At 45.5% G+C, this 13,567-nt stretch overlaps 1 protein-coding gene across 1 annotated transcript in view; it reads left to right on the top strand.

Moving 5' to 3' along the window:
• The window catches only part of fut8b (fucosyltransferase 8b (alpha (1,6) fucosyltransferase)), a 104,443-nt gene that overhangs the window by 49,377 nt on the left and 41,499 nt on the right, over positions 1-13,567 (top strand). The window contains exon 2 of the mRNA XM_056427881.1: positions 8,996-9,617. Within this exon, the coding sequence (XP_056283856.1) occupies positions 9,415-9,617 (203 nt within the window). The 5' untranslated portion in view covers positions 8,996-9,414. The remainder of the gene's footprint in view (positions 1-8,995; positions 9,618-13,567) is intronic.

Here is a 13,567-nt window from a genome sequence, read left to right as displayed (position 1 = left end):
ATAAATATATATAGATATATATATATATATAGATACTTTTCCCCCCCGAGCTGTAGTGGTCATGTTGGTGAAGTAGAGCCGTCCTCCGCCAAGCTCCATGCATAATTCAACAGTGGACCTGGTCGCGGTGCTTATTGCCTGGAGACTGGAGCGCTGATGGATGACCTCACGTTAAAGATTAACCAGCAAGACTCAGCACAAGGGCACGGCGGTTCCAGTCCCCCCCCCGCCCCGCAGTGCCACATGTACCATGCCAGCCTTTACCAGCTGAGTAGCCCGCTCGGTTGCCGTGACAGCAAAGCAGAGGGCATTGTGGGAGAGGGATGATGTTTAAAACGGCAAGGGCGAGAGGAGGATTTTGGGATGTAGGTGGAGCAGAGTGTTTATGAGCCGTAGAGGTTAAAGGAGCACTGCTTATTCAAAAGATTCAGTGACATGTTTGATTTTGTCCAGAGTAGCAAAGACCTCCTAATCATATTTCCCTTTTCCTTGGGAGCTGAGGGAGGAGGTGCTAGGTGGAAGAAAGTGGAATAGAGAAATAGGTAGAATATGACCAATTTCTCTAAAACCCCACTGTCAGCATATCTGTCACACAGTCCAATTTAGGAATGATTGTAGGGAACATTTTTTTTTTTCAAACCGACCTTATTATAATTTTCATTACTTGTCCCCTTTTCATATGACTTTAGGGCAAATGTGAGAGGTTTGAGGAAAAAGCAAATATCGTGAGCGTTCGACTCTCACTGCATGTATCTCTGGTGGAATATTACACAGACAGATCTTCATCAGGAGAAAAAAAACTTACCATTTTTATCGTCTTTAATCGGGCCACGTTGTGCTGACACATGACTCAATAAATATCTCCTTATTCTTTTAGCTTATCAAACACAGCTATCTATGAAAGAGCGACAACGGATGTGTTTCTTCTCTTTGCCGCTACATCACAAGCTGAAAGACATGTAACAAAGAAACCGTAAAAACCTTCTTCACCCATTTACCGTGGCCATTCACCGAATTTGATAATTGCCGTAATGTGCATACAGTAAATGGCTTGAATCTTGAAAAGGAATTAGCCAATAATCCTGCTGTTTTTTTACACTCTGAAGTAGAGTGCATCTTTTAATAATGAGTATTTGGTGCTTCCAGTGTTTAATTACCAGCGGCTGATTTCAGGTTCTGTTACCTGACCTGTCCACACTGAGCTAAGCTCACATTACTCAGAGCACACACCCTCCAGTGACCTCCACTCACACAGTCAGGGGAGTTTGCGTTGGCTCTTGACGGTGCCAGACTGTGTAGCAGTTTCACCATAAGTGTCAGCAGAGACCTTTCTAGCTGCCAAAATACAACGTGTATGACCTTTAGTGGGATGTATGGGTTTTTCAATGTGGTTGATCAGATTATATATATATAATCATAATAATTGATCATTTATTAATCCCACAGTGGGGAAATTCTTCTCTGCATTTGACCCGTCCTTAGTTGTTCAGGAGCAGTGGGCTGCAGTGAAGCGCCCGGGGAGTAGCTGGGGGTTCAGTGCCTTGCTCAAGGACACTTCAACGTGCGACTATGAGGAGAGCGGGGATCGAGCCGGGTTCCTTGTGGTTGCGGGACGACCACTTTCCCCCATGAGCTACAGCCACCCTAGTTTATGCTGAGATAAAAAATGGTGTTGACCGTGGGTAATTATGTTTGCTTTGTGTTTTATGTAAATGAAAGGGGCGCTCAAGCTATTCAGTTATGCACATCCATAAGGTTGGGCCAGTTAAAAGAACATTTTTAAAAGAGCAGTCGACATCAAAGCAACAGAGGGGGAGATATCCTGACTTTTTGTCCCCAAGATGAGTGAAGCTTTGAAAAGCTACAACCTACAATTCCCACAATGCAACTCCATATACGTTGTACTAGATAAGCCCTGCCTGTTAAATGCCCGATTCCATGCCTTCAATTGTAACACAGGTTTTCTGTCAAATATTTGAAGTCGGACGCTTAATTAGAGACGACGCACACATCTGCTCCCCGATGACATCAGCAGGGCCCTGCTGACTTCTCCAGTGCCTGTAAATAGAACAGACTTATTGTACTGCTGATGTTATAGCCAGGTGTGTATCGCGAATTGTAGGTTTTACCTGTCTCTTATCTGAATTGATATCATTGACAACCATTGCACCAGAGATTCCATAAATAATACGTGACAGAAATATAGTACCAGCTTAGCTTGACTTTCAAGTACAAGCCAAACTACTAGTAGCTAGAAGTGTCATCTCAGAAAAACGTCCCATATCCTATTTGGCAGCAGTTGCCTGCCTCTTCTCACAGTTTTATATTTATCAGTTGAAGTCTACTGGCCACAAACCTCATTATGGCTCCTCAAACACAGTGACACGTTTTTTTTTTTGCAGTCTGCCTTTTAGTGGAGTACCAGTCGTGCATTAGCTGGTGGGGTGCTACCCTCTCACAGCTCTTATTTTCTATAATAAAGCAGAGCTCAGCACATCTTTGTGCTGCATGCAGAGCGAGGGGCCACCCTCATGTCAGCCTAGGTTTGTCCCAACGGCAGCACGGGCGAGGAAGGAACATCTGCACAGATTTCTAGGGCTGCAACTAACGATTATTTTGATAATCGATTAATCGGTTGATTATTTTATCGATTAATCGATTAATCGGATTAAAAGAAAAAAACATTCATTTTCAACCCTTTATTCAAAACAGAGTCCGTATGGTCATGGAAAACCTGGAAAAGTCATGGAATTTTTAAATGGCTATTAGCAGGCCTAGAAAAGTAATTGAAAAAATAAAATCCCAAAATATTTGGAAAAGTAATGCAAATTTGTTTTATTCAAATGTTAATTTACAGGGTATATATACAGTATGCTTTGGAATTCTCATTGTTATTTTAAATACTACATCTTCTCACTTTGTCACGTATAGACAGAGTTTTCACAAAATGTGTAATCATGGAAATTTGGTTTAAAGTCATGGAAAGGTCCTGGAGATCCACTGGTCAGCATGGTGATGAACCTGTTCACTGGTCACCATGGTGATGAACCTGTTCACTGGTCACCATGGTGATGAACCTGTCCACTGGTCAGCATGTGGATGAACCCGTCACAAACAGACTGACAGCTTTCCTCTCCTGAGCAGTGGTCCCCATGTGGCCCCCTGAACAATATCAGAGACGCGTTCCGATTTATTATTTTTTTCACCTGGCCCGCTGCCGTTGAGATTGCAGTGAGACGCGGAAAAAATGTGAAGTGGTGCTCTTCGCAATAAAACATCTTTGATGGACGTGTCGCGTCTCGGCCAATCAGCGTTCAGATGTCGACAGCAGTGGCGGCTGGTGATTTTTTTTGGGGGGGGGCGCAGTTTAAATAGCACTCAACAATGAGAAGAAAAGAGGTTTTGAGTAGAATATTGTAAAAAACAAAGCTTTATTTCAAGAACACAGCGTGCTCAACACTGTCCAATAACAACTATCAACACACTGTAACTTTGGGCATGAGAGGTTCAGAGCAGCTTTAAGGAACATTGGGTTGGGTTTCAGAGGTTTGCAAAATAAAAGAGGTTCAGAGCAGAATAGAGTCAGAAAGAGATCACATGTTACATTGGGTGACAGAGCAGACCCACTACTGTAAAGACAAGTAGCCTCCTCTCTTTAAAGTTGGCAAACTTATCAATAACTCTCTGGTTAAAGTCAATCATGTCTGTAACCAGCCTGTTTCATTATTCTTGAGGGAATGTGTCTGTTTTTCAGAACTTCTTCGTTGTGTTTCGATGCCAGTTCGGTCTCCTACTACTCTGCATGAAGCTAACTCGCTAACAGTTGTTAGCGAGTTAGCTCCATGCTCTTAGCTAGATAACTGCAGCAAGATTCGTGCTTTACACTTGTCTGAAGCTCTGTAGATCCCTCACCCCGTTGTAGTCCAGAGAGTTTCAGTCCCAGGACTTTGGAACAACAGACAGGGGGAACAAAAAACGAATTACTCATGGAGCATTCAGCTAACCAGCTCCGGTTAGCATATCGGCTAGAGGAGAATCTCCGGGTGTACGTCCTCCCGCGGTCAGCGATTTGCTGCTGAATTTTTAATTCCGGATGTTCGGGTCCCAACTCTTTCAGCCTCTTCTTGTCAATATCTGACCGTCAATATCTGATTAAAGGCAATATCTGACCGTCAATATCTGACCGTCGAAAGGTCGAAAGGTCTTTCGCGTAGAGATACCACAGAGTTTTCAGTCACCGACGCCATGCTAACAACAAGCTTCTGCTAGCTATGTTGCTCGCGTACCTGCGTGGAGGTGGAGGTGGAGCTCCCTGGCAGGGTTGCCAGGTCTGTGAGATAAAACCAGCCCAAAAACCAGCCCAATATCAGAACTCAAAATATGCCCGTGCCAAACCATATACACTGCTTTTAAAGTCCAACAGCATTGCTATCATTGCCAAATGTATTGTAATATCTACAAAGTAACAACATATGTTTAGTTTGCCAGCATTAAAAGCAGTTTTACCTCAAATTATTTCACCTAGGTCCTAAAATGGCCTTGTGTAATTAGATACAGTATATTATCATAAATAAAATGTGTGTACGTGCTGATCTGGAGTCAGTTTGGTAGGATTTGGGTATGAATAAATTATTTCATTTAAAATATGGATTTTTATTTAAAGATATTCATGTAATTTGCATGCAAAATAGGTCTACCCGAACCAAGGACAAAAGATTCAACCCGCAACACTTCAAAAGTGGCCCGATTCCGCAGGAAAACCGCGGACCTGGCAACACTGCTCTATGGGCTGAGGGAACATACGGGTCTCTGATCTGCCGAATAATCCAATCGCGTGCGCACATTTGTGCGCACCAAGATTCCCGGTTTCATCCGCCAATGTGAAGCCGGTCATTGCCAAAACGACTGAAATGTTGTATCGATGCCGTACACACACGTTAGACCAGCGCCTCGAAAAAGGGGAGGGGCTTCTCTCCGTGATAATGGCGTTTTGCCTTTAATTGGCGGCTCTCTATTAGATATTATCAATGTGTCTCTGCTAACAGGCCACGTACCACACTCCTTCAAAGTGGCTGTTATTAAACCTCTCCTGAAGAAGCCCACTCTGGATCCAGAGGTGTTGGCTAACTACAGACCGATCTCTAACCTCCCCTTCCTCTCCAAGATCCTTGAGAAAGTGGTCGCAAATCAGTTGTGCGACTTTCTACATCATAATAGTTTATTTGAGAAATTTCAATCAGGATTTAGAAAACACCACAGCACCGAGACAGCACTGGTGAAAATTACAAATGACCTCTTAATGGCAGCAGATAAAGGACTCCTCTCTGTCCTGGTCTTGTTAGACCTTAGTGCTGCATTCGACACCATTGACCATGACATCCTGTTACAGAGACTGGAGCAGTCGATTGGCATTTCAGGCACGGCACTAATTTGGTTTAAATCCTATTTATCAGATCGATCTCAGTTTGTATTTGTAAACGATGACGCCTCGATAACCACTAACGTTAATCACGGAGTTCCACAAGGTTCTGTGCTTGGACCAATTTTATTTACCTTATACATGCTTCCTTTGGGCAATATTATCAGGAAACACTCCATAAACTTTCATTGTTATGCAGATGATACTCAACTATATTTATCGATAAAACCAGAGGAGAGCAACCAACTCGGTAAAATTCAAGCATGTCTTAAAGACATAAAAACATGGATGACCTGCAATTTCTTGATGTTAAACTCAGACAAAACCGAAGTAATTTTAATCGGCCCTGAGCACCTCAGAGATCAATTATCTGGTGATGTGGATTCTGTAGACGGCATTGCCCTGGCATCCAACACCACTGTAAAGAATCTTGGCGTTATCTTTGATCGGGACTTGTCCTTTAACTCCCACGTAAAGCAAATCTCAAGGACTGCATTCTTTCATCTACGTAATATTTCTACGTAATATTCCTGCACTAGCTGCTCTGCACTGGCTCCCAGTAAAATCAAGAATCACTTTTAAAATTCTTCTCTTAACGTACAAAGCCTTGATTGGTGATGCACCATCATATCTTAAGGAGCTTGTAGTACCATATTGCCCCACTAGAGAGCTACGCTCACTAAATGCGGGACTACTTGTAGTTCCTAGAGTCTTAAAAAGTAGAATGGGAGCCAGAGCCTTTAGTTATCAAGCTCCTCTTTTATGGAACCAGCTTCCAATTTCAGTCCGGGAGGCAGACACAGTCACCTCGTTTAAGAGTAGACTTAAGACCTTCCTCTTTGACAGAGCTTATAGTTAGGGCTGAATCAGGTTCACCTGGTCCAGCCCTTGATATGCTGCTATAGGCTTATAGCTGCCGGGGGACGTTTAGGATGCACTGAGTACCTATCTCCTCTTTTTTCTCTCCTTAAGGATGAATTTTCATCTCTCAATCACACGTTACTAACTCTGCTTTCTCCCCGGAGTCCTTTTGACTTCACGTCTCATGGGGTCATCGGACCCTATGAGACGACATAGATCCTATCTGCCTGATGGATCATTGAGGTCTGGGTCGTGGAATTCCTGCTCCTGACTACGCCACTGTCCTGTTGAGACTCCGCCTACTGTTGAGACTCCGCCCTCTGCTCCTCCCCACCGCCATCTGCCTGATGGATCGTGGAGGTCTCCATCGTGGAATATGCCTACTATGAACTATTCATACACTCTGTCATATTCATTGAATGTATTTTAACTCTAAATCTGTCCTTCTGTACACATGACATCTATTGCATCTGTCCATCCTGGAGAGGGCTCCTCCTCTGTTGCTCTCCTCCAGGTTTCTTCCCTTTTTTTCCCCCTGAAGGGTTATTTGGGAGTTTTTCCTGGTCCGATGTGAGGTTTTGGGGCAGGGATGTCTATGTGTACAGATTGTAAAGCACTCCGAGACAAATTTGTAATTTGTGAAATTGGGCTATACAAATAAACTGAATTGAATTGAATTGATATATTATATTTTTTCACATTAACTGAAGTGGTTGTTGACAGGGGCTTACGGTCTCCCACACACATTTAGCGCGTCAACACGGTATATTTACTATTTAAATGATTTGGCATATAATGTTTTTTGACAGGATTTTTTTTCTTCTTCTTCTTTTTTTTTCATCTCCAAATTTTAAGAGGGGCGGCGCACTAGCGCCCCCTATGGACGAGCCGCCACTGGTCGACAGCGTTTGGGAAGTTAGGTTAGCTTGAATGTTAGTCCGCTACATCTGCTGCTGTCACGCTGCACAGTGCAGCGATACTAACAAAGTACCCGTACGTTAAAAACGATGTGATTTAGCAAATTTTTAGTATCGATACTTCATTAAAAGAGCGCACGATCAGAGCTCACGCGCTGCTCCGCTCCGTTAAATGTTGTCTGCACGCGCAGCGCAGCGCTCAAAAAGAGTGGCGTCGTGGCTTATCTCCGTTGCCGTTCTCCGTGGAAAAATATTTTCCGCTATCCGCCACGGAATAAATAACCACGTTTTCTACGTTATACTCTTGTGGAAATGCCACACACGTCGTGACATGTAGCGCCCTGGTGTCTGAGTTCATAACGTCACCCGTAGGCGCACTTAGCTCCGTGAATGTCTCCGACTACGTGAAGGACTTCCGCATCCAGCGCCACGTGAGCAGCAGCAGCCAATTAGATTCATCAACAGAGGAGCAGCTCAGCGCTGATTGGCTCTCACAACGCAGCATTCCGTCTCTCCTCTCCCTCCGCTCTTGTTTCTCCTGCGCCGCTCTGCGCTCAACTCAACTTTGTTTATGCTCCTTGATTTATTGAGCGCCGTAATAATCGCGTGACACAACGAATCGATAATGAAATTCGTTGGCAACTATTTTAATAATCGATTATCGATTTTATCGATTCGTTGTTGCAGCCCTACAGATTTCCATAATGCCACGTCATTCAATAAGAAATGAAGGGGAATAGTTTGCTGCTCATTGTTTCAGTGATCTCTGCTGATGCATTCTGGGCGGTTTGCATCAGTGAGGCATGAACAGTCTGTGGTATTACAGCATGGCACCATTTACATCCTACGTATCGCCGATGCTGCCAAGGTGAACGGGACGAGCGTCTGTTAACCTACTTCTGTGCTGCCGGGCGAACCCCGGCAGGAACACCTGCCTCTGTCTTCGACACTCCCAGGCAGAGGCGCCCAGAAACATTGCCACATGTCAAACAAGCGCATGCGCGTTCCACCACCAATCGCACAAAGTCTGAGATGGTTGGCTTTATTCCAGCACACTGGTATACAAACGGAGATGATAGCACACGCACACTTGGATGTTGTGCGTGCAGACTCACCTGCCAGTCTTCATCGCGAGTCTCAGTTGCGTGACAGGGCTCTGTTGGGTAGTTGACAGCGAAGGTCGTTTCATAAACCCTGCGTGCGTCCATCTCGTCTCCCTCGCTTCGGGATGAAGGGAAGTGATGATCTGGGGATGTTTTGTTCCCTCTGCTCCATTGAACTCACCGTGTCACCGTGACGATGTTGCATTCTGTCACGGAGGCTACGGGGACAACAGCGGGCATTTGGCGAAGGAGTGAACTGCTAAGGGCGAACTGTGTGAGATGTAGATGTCTCCAAACAAATCCATTAACTTAGAAGCTCACCAGTGCTTTAACAGCGAGGCAGAAAGTGTTGGAGAGAGAGAGAGAGGGTGAGTGAGAGAGTGTGAGAGATGCGCAGCTAATGTAGCTCAGGGATTGCACATCACTATGTAAATGCCAATTGCTGTGTCATGCTGACCAATCCTGTAGGCGGCTCAGACGGGGTTATGTCGGGACCGGTCTGCCGTATCCTGGTTGTATCCGTCCGTCTGTCCTGTTCATCGCTCTCCGTTTCGGCGGGGCACTTCATGAGGCATGTCTCGTGCTTCGCGCTCCATTTCAAGCTGCCTCGCTCTCCCGATGATTTTAATTTTTTGCGAGACAAAACGCTGTGCAGTAAGCTCAACTAACGCCCATGTCTCCCTTTGTTTCTTCAGGACAGAACTCCAGTAAAGGAATCCTGTGGGACTGGAAGGAAACAGCAAGACCGAGTGGGACAACCTGGTCAACGAGGAGCCGGGTGGAGGGGAGGAGACACCAACAGTGCCATTAGAAAGGCAGACATCTGGGCCCGCTAGTCATGCTTTAGCACACGCAGCAAAGCCTAGTCGATCGCTGGAGTCACACCCACCGCCTTTTCTTACACACTCCTGCGCCACACAAAAGAAACACACATCCCTCACCATCTGTCATTTTCTCTTACACCACCCTCGCAAAGATGCCAAAGCCAAGGTTGACCCTGTGGCACTTGTGGTGACGGGCCACAGAGTGTGTGTGCACATCCGGCAGGCAGGCCGTTGGGTCGGTGGGTGTACGGGCACTCCGAAAGGCATATTTCGGTGGGCGAGGTTGCACCATGCGGCCCTGGGCGGGGTCATGGCGATGGATTACCCTGGTGCTGTTGGCCTGGGGCACGCTCCTCTTCTACATCGGCGGTCACTTGGTGAGGGACAGCGAACACCCCGAGCGGTCCAGTCGGGAGCTCTCCAAGATCCTGGCCAAGCTGGAGCGGCTTAAGCAGCAGAATGAAGACCTGCGGCGCATGGCCGAATCACTCAGGTATCAACAAGCTCTGTGTTTTTACAACTGAGTTGCTTAACTGTGACAACAGTACATTTGTTTACATGCACACTAGTGTCCTGTTTATCTAGTTGCACAAATTATATTTCTCGAAATATTGCCTCAAAGTAGGGGATGTAGTATGCCGATCGTTTCGTCACATTAAACTGCTTCAGTAATGCTTCACGTTGACGCTTTTAACGCTTCCTCAGAAACTGATTATTATGTGGGCCTTTTGTCCATATCTGACCAGATGACTACAGAGTTCCTTCCATAAGTTTGAGCAATTGTAGAGTTACATAATGTTATAGATGTGTGTTTGAGCTACAGAAAAACCTTGGTCTGTGTGGGTTTGAAACAAGTTTTGCAGACGGGTCTCTGTAAATCCACATTAAAGCTTTCCTTCAATGTCTGCAATGGAGACAAAGTACTTACAGATTTCACTTCTGGCATCTTTTTTTGGCCTTTATGCCATGTCTCCTACACTTGATACCATGTCTCCTACCCTTGATGCCATGTCTCCTGCACTTGATGCCTTGTCTCCTACCCTTGATGTTATGTCTTCTACCTTTGATGCCATGTCTCCTGGACTTGATGCCATGTCTCCTACCCTTGATGCCATGTCTCCTACCCTTGATGCCATGTCTCCTACCTTTGATGCCATGTCTCCTGGACTTGATGCCATGTCTCCTACCCTTGATGCCATGTCTCCTACCCTTTATGCCATGTCTTCTACCCTTGATGCCATGTCTCCTGCACTTTATGCCATGTCTCCTACCCTTGATGCCATGTCTCCTACCCTTGATGCCATGTCTCCTACTCTTGATGCCATGTCTCCTACCCTTGATGCCATGTCTCCTGCACTTGATGCCATGTCTTCTACCCTTGATGCCATGTCTTCTGCACTTGATGCCATGTCTTCTACCCTTGATGCCATGTCTTCTACCCTTGATGCCATGTTTTCTGGACTTGATGCCATGTCTCCTACCCTTGATGCCATGTCTCCTACCCTTGATGCCATGTCTTCTGCACTTGATGCCATGTCTTCTAACCTTGATGCCATGTCTTCTGCACTTGATGCCATGTCTTCTACCCTTGATGCCATGTCTTCTGCACTTGATGCCATGTCTTCTACCCTTGATGCCATGTCTCCTACCCTTGATGCCATGTCTCCTACCCTTGATGCCATGTCTTCTGCACTTGATGCCATGTCTTCTACCCTTGATGCCATGTCTTCTGCACTTGATGCCATGTCTTCTACCCTTGATGCCATGTCTCCTGCCCTTGATGCCATGTCTTCTACCCTTGATGCCATGTCTTCTGCACTTGATGCCATGTCTCCTGCACTTGATGCCTTGTCTCCTACCCTTGATGTTGTGTCTCCTACCCTTGATGCCATGTCTCCTGCCCTTGATGGCAAGTCTTCCCCGCGATCACTCGCAGTCAATGTCTGCAGGCAGCATGACAGGGTGCGTAACAGTGCATGCACTCTGATCGTGCGCTATTTTAATGAAGTATCGATGCAAAAAATCAGGAATATCGTATTGTTTTTAACGTACAGGTACCACAGTACCTTTTTAGTATTGATACACCGTGCAACAATAGTCAGCAGTCAATGACCGTATAAAACAGTCAATAAAATGTGTTTTCATAGTGTGAGTCACTTCGACCACAAGAGGTCATTCAATTCAATTCAATTCAGTTTATTTGTATAGCCCAATTTCACAAATTACAAATTTGTCTCTGAGTGCTTTACAATCTGTACACATAGACATCCCTGCCCCAAAACCTTGCATCGGATCAGGAAAAACTCCCAAATAACCCTTCAGGGGGAAAAAAAGGGAAGAAACCTTCAGGAGAGCAACAGAGGAGGATCCCTCTCCAGGATGGACAGCAGATGCAATAGATGTCATGTGTACAGAAGGACAGATTTAGAGTTTAAATACATTCAATGAATGTGACAGAGTGTATGAACATTGAGCATGCAGTCATACATGAGCACAAACAATATTAGTCTAATGGTTCCAGCCATATGTGAGACGAGCCGTTGATGGAGGGACGGATGCACACATGGATGCACACGCTCACACGACCGAATACATAATTGCCTGCTGATTCTAATAATGATAACAGTAATGAAAGTGGGACCCAACTCTGATAATGCAGAGAATAAAATGTAAACAAGGAAGGCAAATTTAGCAGTTGTAAATGCACGAAAACAAGAAACCAAAGTGGGTTCATCAGCCACCATTGATATGGTACAGATATAATAGTGTGGGCTTGATGTGAAAGCACATGTACTACCTGCACGCAGAAGGAGTTCAGAATCCTGGAGACTGGTATATTCCTGTATGTAAGGATTTGAATTGGCAGGTTTCTCCTACCAGTGTAGACATCGTATCTCAAATTTGTTGACATTAATGTTCACATAAACCAGTCAAATGTTACATCACATTTTCAGTCCTTTGGTAAAATGCATCAGTTCCCAGAACGTTGTCATCTCTGGATCTGTGGATCTGAGGTGTCTTGCAAAAGCGCAGTTAAGCAAACGCATGTAACTCATCTTTTTGCCTCTCTGGTCAGTACACCTTTTGTTTTTTGGAAAAAAACAATGGTGCAATGCATCATCCCCATAAGTGTTTGCAAAGTCCAGCAATTAAGTCCAGCTCCCTGATAGTCCAATCAGACCAACAGAAAAAAATCCCAGAATGATGTCTATTTCTTTAGGTTTTGTGAAAACCTAATCAGCATCTGAATAAATATTGTAGTCAAACGAACATTGCTGCGCATTTTTATTGAAAGCTGATCAGTGGTGTCAGAGATTTAGTGTGCGACAGACACATGGTTGGACTCTCACGCACCTCACCAGATTCCATTGTGTTATTTTGGCAGACAGTACTATTCACACATTCGAGCGATGTGTAATAGAGAGACAGACGGTTCTGCTCTCCTCCCGCATGCTGACAGTGTTTCTCTTTGCTCATAAACACAGGGTCTGTACGTGGCTACGGACGACTGAGTGGACGTGCGCTGCAGCGTGTCCTGGTATTTGCCACATGAACAGGGAACTCGAGCTTCAGATGTTGCCACTGCTGCTCTTCTGTAATATTCCGATTCACTTTGATGTAGGGCCCTCGTCGGCACACACAAACATGAGAACACACACACAGACGCACGTTGCTTCAGACAGCTAGTCCCTGATTAAATCCCTTGCTTTTCTAATTATTTAAAATTGGCTCAAAAACAAAGGTGGAATTCGTGGCATGAAAAACAAGTGCAGTGTTCAGTTGACCGGTGTCCAGATGGATCCCCGACACGCTGCACGCTTGTTATTAAGTCCGGTAGTTGATCTTGGGCCGAGGCCTCCGCAGTTGTTTACTGGGGCAGCACAACAGTGCCTTCTCAAGTCCCTCTGAGCTCCAGCTCAGTCTTGGCACAGCAAGCCAAAGGCAGGCGACTTGCTTGCTGAGGTTAAGCTTCATGAGCTATTGACTGAGACAGCTTGGTTTGTCCTCTGTGTGTATGTATGTGTGTGTGTGTGTGTGTGGGGGGGGGGCAGATACATGCCCAGGAGAGTACTGCACCACCCTGTACTGTCTCTTATCCTTATATTAGAGCCCTAATAGACACAAAGAGGCTGTTAGTGAGCTGCCCATCATTCCTGCGACAGCCCCTCCCTTCTCAGTTCATTGCCTCCTCCTGCTTCTCGTTTCACTCCTTGCTCCTCACTCCACCAGCAAACTGCTGACTGTGGCATGGCACCGAGCCAGACTCCAGCTCGCAGGTCGTCACAGGCTTACTGACGACGTAACAACTCACCTGCTCACTGATCGACTAGCGCCACGCGTGTCGAACCCGATTCACCGACTCGCACGTTCTGCAGATAACAAGAATCTCTAAATGTTGCAAAAGGAGCCGAACCGGTTCTTTGCGAGCGTCTCGCCGACATT

This window comes from Pseudoliparis swirei, chromosome 12 (genome assembly GCF_029220125.1).
Source record: "Pseudoliparis swirei isolate HS2019 ecotype Mariana Trench chromosome 12, NWPU_hadal_v1, whole genome shotgun sequence".
NCBI lineage: Eukaryota > Metazoa > Chordata > Actinopteri > Perciformes > Liparidae > Pseudoliparis > Pseudoliparis swirei.
Note: the sequence above shows the minus strand (reverse complement) of the source record. Positions and strands in the feature narration are given on the sequence as shown.